The following is a 15,348-nucleotide window of genomic DNA, read 5'->3' on the forward strand; positions in this document are numbered from 1 at the left end:
GGGACACATTGCACGTGTATGCCGATCTGGAAACAAAAAATCCACTGACAGAAAAAAAATCAATAAGGAAAAGTACAGAAAGGTAAAAATGATGATGGACAGTAGCTCTGAAGACCAGAAGAGCGATAGCGACTCCGGAAACAAGAGACTAAGCTGTCTCAAATTACATAATGTAATTGCCAAAGAAGATTACCAGACCATTTGGGTTACCCTCACGATAGCGGCGTCCCCAGTTAAAATGGAGCTAGATACAGGATCAGCTCTGACCGTCATAAGTCGACGGGATTACGAGCGGCTATTTCTGCATATACCTTTGAAAGACACATCCATTATCTTGAAGACATATACGGGGCAGAAAGTATACCCCAGAGGGAAAATAAGGGTGCCTGTTGTATACAACGGCAAGGAAATACAGAAGTTGTATTTATACGTTCTGCAAGATGGTGGTCCGCCGTTGTTGGGACGTGAATGGATCAGGAAGATACGTTTAGACTGGCACTCCATTCAGGCACTGACAGTGACCAGTAAGAAAAAAAACGATGACGACGTCATACCTGAACGATTAAAAGACATCTTGGCTAACGCCAAAGAAGTGTTTCAACAGGAACTAGGAACCTTGAAAGGTGTCACCACCTCAATAAAAGTGGAAGATGCGGCAATTCCCAAGTTTTTTAAGGCAAGGCCGGTACCATACGCAATTCGCCCAGCAGTCGAGGCAGAGCTGGAGAATTTGGAAAAAGCAGGCGTGTTATCCAAGGTAGATTGGAGCGAGTGGGCAACACCCATCGTCCCGGTCATGAAGAAAACGTTGAATAATGATAAATCTGAAGAACAGAGAAAAATTCGCATCTGTGGGGACTTCAAGGTGACTGTAAACCCGGTCCTTCACACGATACAGTATCCTCTTCCAAGGATAGAAGATATTTTCGCCTCACTATCCGGAGGGAAACGTTTCACCAAAATTGACTTGGCACAGGCATATCTACAGATGGAGGTTGAGGAGGCCTCTAAAAAGTATCTCACGATAAACACACACAAAGGCCTGTACCAGTACAATCGACAGGTTTTCGGAGTAGCATCAGCTCCAGCTATCTGGCAAAGAGCTATGGAGCAAGTCCTGCAAGGGATTCCAGGGACTCTATGCTACCTTGACGACATCCTTGTAACAGGAGAAAACGACAATGAGCACCTTGCCAATTTGGAGCAGGTGCTCACTAGACTGAGAGAACGGGGCCTACGAGCAAATCGCCCCAAGTGCGAATTTTTCCAGAAACAAATATCATATTGTGGCCATATAATTAACGAAGAAGGGTTGCATAAGTCACCTGAAAAAATTGAAGCGGTCATAAAAGCCCCAGCACCTGAAAATGTCTCACAATTAAGGTCGTTCCTGGGATTGATAAATTACTATCATAAATTTTTACCGAACTTGTCAACTGTTCTGCACCCTCTTAACGCACTGCTACAAACGGGAGTAATTTGGAAATGGAGCGAAGACTGTAAACGTGCCTTCCATAAATGCAAAGGCTTGATCATGTGCAAGGAAGTGTTGGCTCATTACAACCCATCACTGCCAATCAGATTGGCGTGCGATGCATCCCCTTACGGCGTAGGAGCGGTATTATCGCATAGATTCCCTGATGGCTCGGAGCGGCCGATAGCTTTTGCGTCACGCTCATTGAACTCAGCTGAGCGTAACTATGCCCAGATCGACAGGGAAGCACTCAGCCTGGTGTGGGGAGTGAAGAAATTCAACCATTACCTACACGGACAAAAATGTACCTTGTTGACTGACCATCAACCCCTCGTCTCCATATTCAACCCTAAAAAGGGCGTTCCCATTATGACAGCGCAAAGGCTACAGAGGTGGTCCCTTTTCCTAGGGGCACACCAATATTACATAGAATACAAAGGATCAAAACAGCATGGGAATGCTGACGGTTTATCGCGCCTACCGTTGCCAACGGTAGAAGAGGCACCTACAGTGGACCCAGTGGAGATGTTCCAATCAACCATAGTGGAATGTCTACCAGTAACAAATTCTACCATTGAAAAGGAAACGAGAAATGACCCGACTCTCTCACGAGTCTACGATTTAACGGTGAAGGGATGGCCAGCACATGGCGAACCACTGTTGCCAGCATTCTCGCAAAGAAGAGAACAGCTGTCAGTGTGCCGAGGAACCTTGATGTGTGGATCCAGAGTGGTGATTCCACCCAAACTCCAGGATAAAGTGCTAAAGGAGCTTCACAAGGGGCATCTGGGTGGAGTGAAAATGAAGAACTTAGCCAGAGCATTTGTGTGGTGGCCAGGTATCGATGGAGACATCGAAGAAATGACCAAGAGCTGTCTAGGATGCCAGAAGGTCCAAAACGCCCCACCACAAGCCCCTCTACATCCATGGGAGTGGCCCTCATCTCCATGGCAAAGGGTACGTATCGACTTTGCTGGTCCATTTATGGACTCAATGTTCTTAATCGCGGTTGATGCACACTCCAAGTGGCCGGAGGTAATAAAGATGTCCTCCACCACCACGGAAAAAACCATCACAGTATTAAGGACCATATTTGCCAGGAATGGGCTGCCTGAACAGATCTGTTCTGATAATGGACCGCAATTTGTGTCCGAAGAATTCAGGAAGTTCTTAAAAAAACAATGGGGTTAAGCACTACACGTCCGCCCCATACCATCCCGCCACCAATGGATTAGCTGAAAGGTTTGTCCAGACCTTCAAGAAGGCCATAAAGGCCATGGGTAATGAAGACATAAATCTGCAACATAGGTAGATAACTTCTTGTTTGCGTACAGGAATGCAACACATGTGGTTACAAACCAAGCTCCCGCCATGATGTTTTTCAATAGAAGACTAAGATGCCGGCTGGATTTGATCAAGCCAAACATCAGAAGGGACGTAGAGAACCGTCAATTTCAAGGCATGAATGAAAGTCCAACTAGAACCTTCCAGATAGGTCAACAAGTTTTGGCCTGGGACTACCGTACCGAGAAGTGGCAGCCTGGAACTATTTGCACACGACTAGGACCGCTGATGTATACCGTGGACATTGGTGAAAGCATAAAAAGGCGCCATGCTGACCAGATCATAGAGTCATCCGAAAAGGGACAACCTACACCACAACTCTATACGCCTAATGATGAAGCAGAGATACCCATAGTATCTACCTCCGATCCGGTGATACTGGAACCAGATGAACCCGACACTAGCATTCAAGCCGAATCGACCTTGCCAAAAGAACCTACTACACCACCGAAAACTACTACACCACCGAGGCGTTATCCGGACCGAGTCAGGAAGCCTCCAGAGAGACTGACTTATAATTGATTAACTGCAGCAAATCTGTAGATTATTGTTCTTGTAAACATGTTAATTAATGATTACTTAAAATGTTATGTACTAATTATCTAAAAGGGGGGGAATTGTAGTGTATGTACTTTTAAGAGCCCCTGTGTACTGTAATACCGGTAGTGACCACTCGGGTATATAAGCCTGTATAGCGTCTTGTATCTTTTAGTTCACCTCCAGACTTTGTTCAGTAAACACCTGTTAAACCAACTCCTGCATTCCATGTCTCCATTAACACATGGATACAACACATACCATTTGCCTTCCTAACTGCTTGCTGCACCTACATGTTTGCTTTCAGTGACTGGTGTACAAGGACACCCAGGTCCCTTTGTACATCAACATTTCCCAATCTATCACCATTTCAATAATACTCTTCCTTTCTCTTTTTCCTAACGAAGTGAATAACTTCACATTTATCCATGTTATACTGCATCTGCCATGTATTTGCCCACTCAACTTGTCTAACTCGCCTTGAAGCCTCTTTGCATCCTCCTCACAACTCACAATCCCACCTAGTTTTGTGTCATCAGCAAACTTGGAAATATTACATTTGGTTCCCTCATCCAAATCATTGATGGATATTGTAAATAGTTGGGGCCCAAGCACTGATCCCTGCGGTACCCCACTAGTCACCACCTGCCACCCCGGAAAAGACCCATTTATTCCTACTCTCTGTTTCCTGTCTGTTAACCAATTTTCAATCCATGCCAGTATATTGCCCCTATTCCCATGTGCTTTAATTTTGCACACTAACCTCTTATGTGGGACTTTATCAAAGGCTTTCTGAAAATCCAAATACACCACATCCACTGGTTCTCCCTTATCTAATCTACCAGTTACATCCTCAAAAAACTCCAGTAGGTTTGTCAAACACGATTTCCCTTCCATAAATCCATGTTTACTTTGTCTAATCCCATTGATAGTTTCTAAGTGTCCTGTTATCACATCCTTTATAACAGACTGGCATTTTCCCTACTACAAGAAACTTTCGATTAACCAGCCACTAAATAACCAGAACGCTCTATCCACTGGCAAAATTCAGGAGACAGTTCAGATAACTTTTTTTACTTTTAGTTACTTTTTTTACTCATTTGTGGCTGTGCAAGCGTGTAGCTGAAGCTGTTGCTAAGCTACAGAGATGCTTGCAAGTTGTGCTGATTGTTTTGAAGCTGTAGCAACAGAGTTTGTTGCTTTAGACGGAGCTCTGAGCTCCATATCTTTTAACTATAGCGTTCGGTTATCCGGCATTGTTGATGGACCGGCACCAGGTCGGTCCCATCCATGCCGGATACCAGAAAGTTTCCTGGTGAGGTTAAGCTAACCGGTCTGTAGTTCCCTGTTTTCTCTCCCTCCTTTTTTAAATAGTGGGGTTATATTGGCCACCCTCCAATCTGCAGGAACTGTTCTATAATCTATAGAATTTTGGAAAATGACAACCAATGCATCCACTATTTCCATGGCTACCTCTTTTAGTACTCTGGGATGCAGATTATCAGGCCCTGGGGATTTATCAGCTTTCAGTCCCATTAATTTCTCCAGCACTATTTTTTTACTAATACTAATTTCCTTTAATTCCTCGTTCCCACTAGATCCTTGGTTCCCTAGCATTTCTGGGAAGTTATTTGTGTCTTCTTCCGTGAAGACAGAACCAAAGTATTTGTTTAATTGCTCTGCCATTTCATTGTTCCCCATTATATATTCTCCCATTTCTGACTGTAAGGGACCTACATTTGTCTTCATTAATCTTTTTCTTTTTACATACTTGTAGAAGCTTTTACAATCCGCTTTTATGTTCCTTACAAGTTTACTCTCATACTCTATTTTTCCCCTCTTAATCAATCTCTTGTTCCTTTTTTGCTGAACTCTAAACTGCTCCCAATCCTCAGGCTTGCTACTTTTTCTGGCAACTTTATATGACTCCTCTTTGGATCTAATACTATCCTTAATTTCTTTTGTTAGCCATGGTTGGGCCACTTTTCCTTGTGTTTTTGCGCCAGAAAGGAATGTATAACTGTTGTAATTCATGCATTCGTTTCTTAAATGTTAGCCATTGCCTATCCACCATCATGCCTTTTAATGAAGCTCCCCAATCTATCATAGCCAACTCACTCCTCATACCTTCGTAGTTTCCTTTGTTTAGCTTTAAGACCCTAGTTTCGGATTGAACTTCTTCACTTTCCATTTTAATGAAGAATTCTATCATGTTACGGTCACTCTTCCCTAAAGGACCCCGCACAAGAAGATTACTAATTAACCCCTTCTCATTGCACAATACTCAATCTAGGATAGCCTGTTCCCTAGTTGGCTCCTCAAAGTACTGGTCTAAAAAACCATCTTGTACACACTCCAGGAATTCATCCTCCACAATATTATTGCTAATTTGGTTTGGCCAGTCTATATGTAGATTAAAGTCACCCATGATGACTGAAGTACCCTTGTTACATGCATCTCTAATTTCCTGTTTGATGCCATCCCCTACATTACCACTACTGTTTGGAGGCCTATAGATAACTCCCACCAATGTTTTCTGCTCCTTGGTGCTTCTTAGCTCCACCCAGACTGATTCTACATCTTGATTTTCTGAGCCAACATCCTTTCTCACTATTGCTCTGATTTCATCCTTTACTAACAAGGCCACACCACCTCCTTTTCGCCTGTCTTTCCTAAATATCAAATATCCCTGGATATTCAGCTCCCAGCCTTGATCGCCCTGCAGCCATGTCTCTGTAATTACAATTATATCGTATCCGTTTACATCTATTTGCGCTGTTAATTCATCTACCTTATTACGAATGCTTCATGCATTCAGGTATACATTGCCTTTAGATTTGTCTTTAACATTTTTAGACATCTTAACATTTTTTTGTACTATGGCCCGATTTGTCTTACCATTTTTTCTTACCCGCACCCTATTTGTTAGTGCACTCCTTTGTTTGTACGCTCTGTCCCTTCCCGACACAATCGGATTATCCTTACCCCAATCACTTTCCTGCACTGCTTCCTTGTCTTTTCTCTTTAGCATTCTAGATTTTTCTCCACCAGGAGCACCCCCTCCACCCCTTATTTAGTTTGCTAGAACTCTGGTCCCAGCATGGTTCAGGTGTAGTCCGTCCCAACAGAACAGTTCTTTCCCCAGTACTGGTGCCAGTGCCCCATGAATCGAAACCCACTTCTCCCACACCAATCTTTGAGCCACGCATTCATCTCCCTGATCCTATTAACCCGATGCCAATTTGCTCGTGGCTCAGGTAATAATCCAGAGATTATGACCTTTGTGGTTCCGCTTTTTAGTTTAGTCCCTAGCTGCTCAAACTCTCAGCAGAACCTCTTTCTTAGTCCTATTTCATTGGTACCTACGTGGACCATGACAACTGGATCCTCCCCCTACCACTTCTTCTTCAGCCTTTACACTGGCACCGGGTAGGCAACACAGCCTTCGGGACTCACACTCTTGGCTGAGATTTACTGAGATACTATTGAGATTGATGAGTTACCTCTCTGGCAGATCCAGACCAGTTAATTAATTAACTAGCCCCACCCGCTCTCCAGCACAGAGCTTGCTTTGCCCTGCCCAAGCCTGGAAGAAACTTAAAACTTAAAAACAGTAAATTTAAGTTAAATGCTAATTGCAAGCACACAAGACTAGATTTTATTTTTTTTAAATTAAAGCTTAAAATTCACTCCCTTACTCACGAAACTCGCACATTTACACTCTGTTCCAAGCTGCACTCCACGACTCACCAATAAACTTGCTCACTGACCAAGGCCACTCAGTTCCCAACCTCATTACAGCCTTGGTCCAAACATGGACAAACGAGCTGAATTCCAGAGGACAAGTGAGAGTGACTGCCCTTGACATCAAGGCAGCATTTGACCGAGTGTGGCATCAAGGAGCCCTAGTAAAACCGAAGTCAATAGGAATCAGGGGGGAAAACTCTCCACTGGCTGGAGTCATACCTAGCACAAAGGAAGATGGTTGTAGTGATTGAAGGTCAATCATCACAGCCCGAGGACATCGCTGCAGGAGTTCCTCGGGGCAGTGTCCTAGGCCCAACCATCTTCAGCTACTTCATCAATGACCTTCCCTCCAACATAAGGTCAGAAATGGAGATGTTCGCTGATGACTGCACAGTGTTCAGTGCCATTCGCAACTCCTCAGATAATGAAGCAGTCCATGCCCACATGCAACAAGACCTGAACGATGTTCAGGCTTGGACTGATAAGTGGCGCCACAGAAGTGCCAGGCAATGACTATCGCCAACAAGCGAGAGTCTAACCACCGCCCCATGACATTCAACGGCATTACCCTCGCTGAATCCCGCACCATCAACATCCTGGGGGGGGGGGTCACCATTGACCAGAAACTTAACTGGACCAGCCACATAAATACTGTGGCAGCAAGAGCAGGTCAGAGGCTAGGTACTCTGCAGCGAATGTCTCACCTCCTGACTCCCCAAAGCCTTTCTACCATCTACAAGGCACAAGTAAGGAATGTGATGGAATACTCCCCACTTGCCTGGATGAGTGAAGCCCCAACAACACCCCAAGAAGCTCAACACCATCCAGGACAAAGCAACCCGCTTGACTGGCACCCCATCTGCCACCTTAAACATTCACTCCCTCCACCACCGGCGTACGGTGGCTGCAGTGTGTACCATCTACAAGATGCACTGCAGCAACTCGCCAAGGCTTCTTCAGCAGCACCTCCCAAACCAGCGACCTCTTCCACCTAGAAGGACAATGGCAGCAGACGCATGGGAACACCACCACCTCCAAGTTCCCCTCCCAGGTCACACACCATCCTGACTTAGAAGTATATCGCCGATCCTTCATCATCGCAGGGTTAAAATCCTGGAACTCCCTATCTAACAGCACTGTGGGAGTACCTTCACCACACTGACTGCAGCGGTTCAAGAAAGCAGCTCACCACCACCTTAAGGGCAATTAGGGATCGGCAATAAATGCTGGCCTTGCCATCGACGCCCACATCCCATAAACAAATAAAAAAAACTTCTTGCAGCAACAATGCACCTCCCCTTTAACAGCTGTAGGCTGCCATTAAGTAGCACAAGCCACTCGAAATATCGGGCACGTTACTGATGCATGCAGCCAATGAACAGCACGAGTAGCGCTGGCTGCACACAGCAATCATTTAAAACAGCAGGTAGCACGAATTTTACGTGCTGCCTGCATCACAATGAACAGGCTCAGGTTAATCCCCATGCCCGTTTTCGGGGGCTATCCCATTTAACCCTTGATATCTGAAAACTTTAAGACACTCCTTAAACATAGCTATAAGTTGCTCTCTTTACTTCAATATGCCATGCCAATGCAATAAAGCTTTCACTGCAGACCAGATCAAGATGACTCCTGGCAGTCATAATAGTCATACCACTGTTATCACTAGGTACGATAGTCAAGCAGTTCTGTAATACAAATGCAGCATTATGCTTAAGTAAATGAGTTATAACAATATCTATCCTTGTGACAAATGTTTGTTATTCCTAGACCGATGGATGGCTGCTGACTGTAAACATCCTGCATGAACTAAATTTGGATAGTGAACTGATTTCCTATCCTTGCCCAAATGTGACAGACTACTAATCCGGTGATTAGGTATGACAAGTGTAGTAAAATTCCCTGTATGTATGTAATCACAATTTTGGATTCAAAATACAATTATTACCACTGTATGCATTTTCTGGCAACTGTTTTCCTCTCCTAAAATGTATATATTTTTAAAAACAAAAATAGGTTCTAACGTATAAAAATGGTACGGCGCACATGTATTAGTATTTTACAGTGCCAGAAACCTAATTCAGTGTTCAAATTTGCTGCAATGCTAAAGTGGTCATTGTTGTGATAAAGCTTCGGATACAAGTGCATCTTGTGCTCATTGCTACCCAAAAATCCTGTACAACAGTTGTATTCACTTAACATCTCACCCTCACTGCATTTTCAAAACTCAGATTTTTGATCTCAACCTTTCACTTGAATATGCGATACTACCTACGCTGATTGAGAAACATTAAGAGAGCTGTGTGCACACAGTTTTATCGTTTCATTATACCATGCACGTTGTACATTGAGGCACAATCATGTCTCTGATAGTTAAGATAATCCATCAATTCAGAATATCATATTATTAAGTATGTTGGTACATTTACTTTCATCTAAATTGCTTTTACCTTTTAGGAAATGAAGCAATTTTATATGCTGGAGAAACCTTTGCCCACTCTCCTTTCCAGTTCAACACGTGCTGGCATTTCAACAAATTGTACCACTCTTAAAAAAAAAACTATTTTAAAACTATGAGAAACACAAATACTCAAAACAGATTCAGTTTAATTCCTGTCAAAAATACATAAAAATTCAAACAACATAGAAAAGTGAAAACTTGCATCTAAACAAAATTCAACACCTTGAAGGATGTAATACATTAAAATGTAATTACAAAAACATGGAAATCTGAACATTTTGACCTGTATTTATTTGCATGAAGTGGACGATGAGTAACTGGAGTTAACTAGACTGATTGCCGGCAGCTACCAAGCAAGAGTAGCAGCTTATTAATAACTGTATTCCAATGAATTCACAATTTAGCAGTTTGTGCCAATTAAATCACCACTATATTATGGTTCACAACAGCTCTACAAAACAATCACATTTCTAATGTCATGACTTTACAACATAGAAAATATATCCAAAAAATGAAGTCGTTTCAGTAAAAGTTAATTTGATTTATTCATATTTCTGTCCCCCCCCCCCCCCCGCTTTTGTACTACACATCATTCCAGTCAACAAATGCAGATAGATAACTGGTCCTTGGTCCGCTGCCAATCGCACCTAAACCAGATACTACGAGATGTCAACCAGTTCGTCACTCATTAAAACAAGTGCCTCTGTTCTGCTGAAATGGAGAACTCGCCACATGGGATGACTCTCGAGCACAGGTTGCATTGTTGATGTGAACTTCAAACAAATATATACATATAAAATCCCCCCCAATACAGCAAAAATAATTTTAAGAACATTTAAATATAGTACAAGTTTTGCTTAAACTGCTGCACTATCACCAATTAAATGTGGTTTCAAAAGATATGTTCAAACCGTGTCGAAGTAATATGTAGCATTGCTAGTCCTTTTTGAAGGCAAAGGCAGACAACCTTGAATTGGTGGATTGGTGCTGTGGTTTCTGCTTTTTGGCCAAGCCTTCGGGTTCTTCAGAGTTTTCCTTTTTGTTTTCTGGCTCACCTTCACTTGGCGCCTCCATACGCTTACGTTTTTTAACATCTTCTGCATCAGGCGTATTGTTGATACTTTCACTTCTTTTAGCTTTCTCCGTCCAGGCCTGGAAAATAAAATCGTCGCAAGAATAATTTAAAACGGTACTGCAGTGTGGATGTTACAATTTGGGCCATCATTCAACACTGCGCTCGAAGCTCAGCTCAAAAGTCAGCTTCCAGAAAAAGGTGAACACATCTTCTGAAACTTAACCTCATGCATGTAATCAATTGGAGTTAGCATGCCTTGGGGTTAACAATCTACTCTTTCATTGCTGGGTTATGCCAGAAATCGTGCAGGATGTCCACTCCTGATCTCTCCAAAAGGCAGAAAAGAACATGCTGACAGATCATCTATTGCAAGCTAAACTACAAATTGTTTATTACAAGAAAGAAAATGTACACCGAGCTTGGTATGGCAGCTTGGTGCTTATGGTACTGGACCAACAATCCCAAAGTCATGAGTTTAAATTTCACTGTGCCAAGTTGTGAAACTGAATTCCCAAAAAAATCAATGGTGTGATTTTTCCCCCCCACATGTTGGACCAGATAGAAATAAAGTTTAGGAATCAATGCATGGCTGGAACAATGGTGTAGAAGGGAACGTTTCAGATTCCTGGGACCACTTTTGGGACCAGGAAAGCTGCACAGAGGGAAGAAACGTCACCTAAACTGGAGAGGCACCCGTATCCTTGCGAAAAGGGTAAACAGGGCAGTGGGAAACATTTAAGCTAGTTAGGGCAGGTAGGAAAGGAAAATCCACAAAAAAGAAAAAGACTTGCATTTATATAGCGCCTTTCATTACCACCGGATGTCCCAAAGCACTTTACAGCCAATAAAGTACTTTTTGAAGAGGAGTCACTGTTGTAATGTAGGAAATGCGGCAGCCAATTTGCGCACAGCAGGCTCCCACAAACAACAATGTGATAATGACCAGACAATCTGTTTTAGTGATGTTGATTGAGGGATAAATATTGGCCAGGACACCAGGGATAACTTCTCGCTCTTCTTCGAAATAGTGCCATAGAATCTTTTACGTCCACCTGAGAGAGCAGTCGGGGCCTCAGTTTAACGTCTTATCTGAAAGATGGCACCTTCGACAGTGCAGCCCTCGCTCAGTACTGCACTGAAGTGCCAACCTAGATTTTTGTGCTCAAGTCTCTGGAGTGGGACTTGAATCCACAATGTTCTGATTCATAGGTGAGGGTAAGCGACTGGCTGACACACAAGTCAAAAAGTATGAGAAAAAAACCAGCAGGACATATTATGGGCAAAGTGGGAACTGTTATCCAGATTTTGCCCACTGCCTTATTTACCCTTTCCACAGGGACACAGGTGCCTCTCCAGTTTAGGTGACGGCTCTCCCATTTGTGCAGCTTTCCCTGGCCCCAAGAGTTCTGTACTCAAATGCACATAGCATTAGAAATAAAACAATTTGAAAGCACAAATTCAACTTATGAGGGGTATAATGTTGTAGCCATTACAGCGATCTAGCCACAACCCAAGTATGATTGGAAACTAAATATTCCTGGCTATAGGATCTTTAGAAATTACAGAAAAATTAGGAAAGATTGGTAGGGGTGGGGGGTAGGGGGGGGGGGGGGGCGGGGGAGAGATGCAATAGTAGTAGAAACAAGGATTTCAATGATCACACAGTGGAATTACTATGTGTAGAGTTAAGGAACAGCAAAGGATGCAAAGACTCCGGTAGGAAGTATCTACAGACCTCATGATAATGATGTAGTGGGGTGGGGGGAGGGGGATGCATCAATAGAGAGAGCAGGGAAGCATGTAGCAAAAACAATGTAGTTATAATGGGAGATTTTCATAGAGCGAAGCAGAACAGCTCAAGTAAAAAAATTAATTTCTAGAATGTAATCGGGACAGTTTTCTAGAACAGTGGCCTAAAAATTCGATAAAGCCCGAAAATGGGCAGTGCCGGGCCGAGGTCAACTCCCACCCGTTAAGAGTGCGCCGGCATCACCGTTATTTTGGTGCTGCCTGCTGATTTAAATGAGCGCAGCGCAGGACCTACCGTGAAACGCGCTGTTTCAGGAGGTACGATCAGCAGGAGGCCGAAGGTCGGGTCTAAACTATCTGTGTGGCGTTATCAGGAAATCATGATTTATGAAAGTGAAGTGGAATGTTTCTGGTGTTTTGTAGGTTGACAGAGCCTAAAAATACACTAAGCTGTCAGATTTTAAAGAATGCAACCTGCCGTTTAGCTGAAATCTAGGTTTAATTCAATTGTTGAAACTCTCAAATAGTTAGCCGGCTAATTTGTCAAGTGCAATTATTAATCAAAAAAGGTCCTCATTAACTGGTTAAACGACTGCAATTTGGGTGGAATCATTCCAGCAATTTGAGTTTCCAAATACAGTAAACTCTAGTTTAAACGGCACTTTATCAACCGGCAAAATAGATATATCGCAATACAAAACACTTCAATAACCGGTAATCTTGCCGAATCCATCCAGCACTCGTTTTGCCGAGTCCGAGTCTCCCGCGGTGGCCGAGTTAGTCAGTGGTGATGGTGAGTGGAAAAGCAGCACCGTGGTAGGTATGGCTCTCTGTTATCCAGAATTTTTCATCAACCGACACCATCCTGGTCCCATAGGTGCCGGATAAGAAAGAGTTTACTGTACTTGAACTTATGAAAACTCACGCTACATGTGTCATCAAATTCCTGATTGTTTGCACTAGATGGTGCAATGTCAAAATGTCAAAAACAGTGATCAGTTAAGAATGCAAACCTATCACAGAGCCTGGGTTAGGTGGGACTGCACATACTCTGCATAGTTATTAAAGACTGAGCTCCATAGATCGCCTCCACCTTCTCCCAGGTCTACGTGCGGACAACGGCTGCACGCACGTGTGTGCTTTGGAGAGGGCGTTAAAAGGAGCGGCGACATCCAAAATCACTCAGCGTGCGGCATTTTGATCATTAAAATATTTGAGGCAAGCGCAGGCAACGGCAGTGCTGCCGACCTGCCCAATATGGCGGCCGCTATGTTTCGCGCCGGAAGTGGGCGGAGGTGAGGCGGCCGCCATTTTTTCTTCAAAACCGCCTCAATGGCCGGCACTAAAGGTTCCAATTTCTAGGCCAATATGTTTTAGTACAGACAAGGTAACAGGCCAAACTCAATTTAGTGATGAGCAACGAACCAGAACGAGTTAACAATTTGCCTGTATGGGAATATCTTGCAAATAGTGACCATAATATGAATGAATTTGATATGAGGTTTGAGAGGCAGAAGGGCAAGTCACAAACCAAGGATGTCAATTTAAGGCAAACTTTGAAAGGATGTAAAATGAATTAATCGCAGTAAAACTGGGCGGAACTGTTATTGGGTAAACCTATAGACAAATAGCGGGAGGTATTCAAAAGAAGTATTTGGTACGATACAAAACCAGTGAATACTCGTAAAAGGCATAGGCTCCACATGTGTAGTTAAGCAACCATGGTCAACAAATGAAGTAAAAAAATAAGAGGAAAGGCTCACATAAATACAAGGAAAAGCTGAAATCCAGCAGATTGGGAGAGCTATAAAAAGCAACAAAAGGATACAAAGAAACTACTGAGGTGCAAAAAGGGACTATGAAGAAAACTTGTAAGAGATACCAAAGCTAACAGCAAAAGTTTTTATATATCAAGAGAAAGAGTGGTAAAGGGGAATGTTGGCCCATTAAAGACGGATGCAGGCAAAACTATAACAGATAATAAGGAAATGGCAGACTTGTTAAATTAATACTTTGCATTCATTTCACTGTGGAACTCACTGCCTGAAAGGGTGGTAGAAGCAGAAACCCTCCTCACATTTAAAATGTACTTGGATATGCACTTGAAGTGCCGTAACCGGCAAGGCTACGGACCACGAACTGGAAAGTGGGATTAGGCTGGATAGCTCTTTTTTGGGCGGCACGGACATGATGGGCCAAATGGCCTCCTTCTGTGCCGTAAATTTCTATGATTCTTGGAGGAAGAATACAAAATACCACTGGTACAAGGGAACATAAAAAGTCAAGGGGAAACATTGGATTTGATATAAGTTTAATAAATGGTAATGGAGAAAATAATGGGATTTATGATAGACACATCTCCAGGACCTGATGGTTTCCTACTCCAAGGTATCCAAAATACATAGATGAAGAAATTGCAGATGCGTTAGTCATAATTTTCCAAAGCACTCTAGATTCTTCATATTTAGAAAGGATCCCACCGGCTTGGGCGGGTGTCCTTGCTGCCTGCAATTTAAAATTTACGTTCTGCAGTTCCTCCATGCTTTTTCTTCATGGAAATATTTTTGGTGATACTTAATTCCTCCTTAGCAAAGAAAATCTCTTTGGTTTTGGCTTTGAGCTTATTTGCAGGATTTTTTTTTTAAAACATACATTGAAGCTCCTTCATGAATTGTATTTTTTCCTTCATACAACTGATTCTCAATCATTTGAAAATAAAGCCCCAAGTAAAGCAGTTGTAATGAAAAATGAGATCAATCCATTTTCAAAAGAGAAAAAAAATCAAATATGAAACGGTAAGTTGGCTAATCAATCCAAATCTTTTACTCACACTCAAGCTGTAACTCCTACTCTACAGCTTTAAAGACTTATCAGAAATTCATTTCATGTTCAAAGCACAAAAACCTGCTGCAAGAAGCCCTTCTGCAAAATTCCATTTTTCACTCTCCAGTTTTATCCTCC

General features: G+C 42.8%; 1 protein-coding gene across 2 annotated transcripts in view; it reads right to left on the minus strand.

Annotated features, from left to right (window-relative positions):
- Positions 1-9,691: 9,691 nt before the first annotated feature.
- wdhd1 (WD repeat and HMG-box DNA binding protein 1) overlaps positions 9,692-15,348 on the minus strand; it is a 76,573-nt gene continuing 70,916 nt past the window's right edge. For both annotated transcript variants that reach the window (XM_086003224.1, XM_086003223.1), the window contains one exon: positions 9,692-10,715. In XM_086003224.1, coding sequence (XP_085859350.1) covers positions 10,500-10,715 — 216 coding nt within the window. In that variant the 3' untranslated portion in view covers positions 9,692-10,499. The remainder of the gene's footprint in view (positions 10,716-15,348) is intronic.

The sequence above is a fragment of the Somniosus microcephalus genome, chromosome 12 (assembly GCF_052327205.1).
Source record: "Somniosus microcephalus isolate GS21.2 chromosome 12, FLI_Smic_1.0, whole genome shotgun sequence".
NCBI lineage: Eukaryota > Metazoa > Chordata > Chondrichthyes > Squaliformes > Somniosidae > Somniosus > Somniosus microcephalus.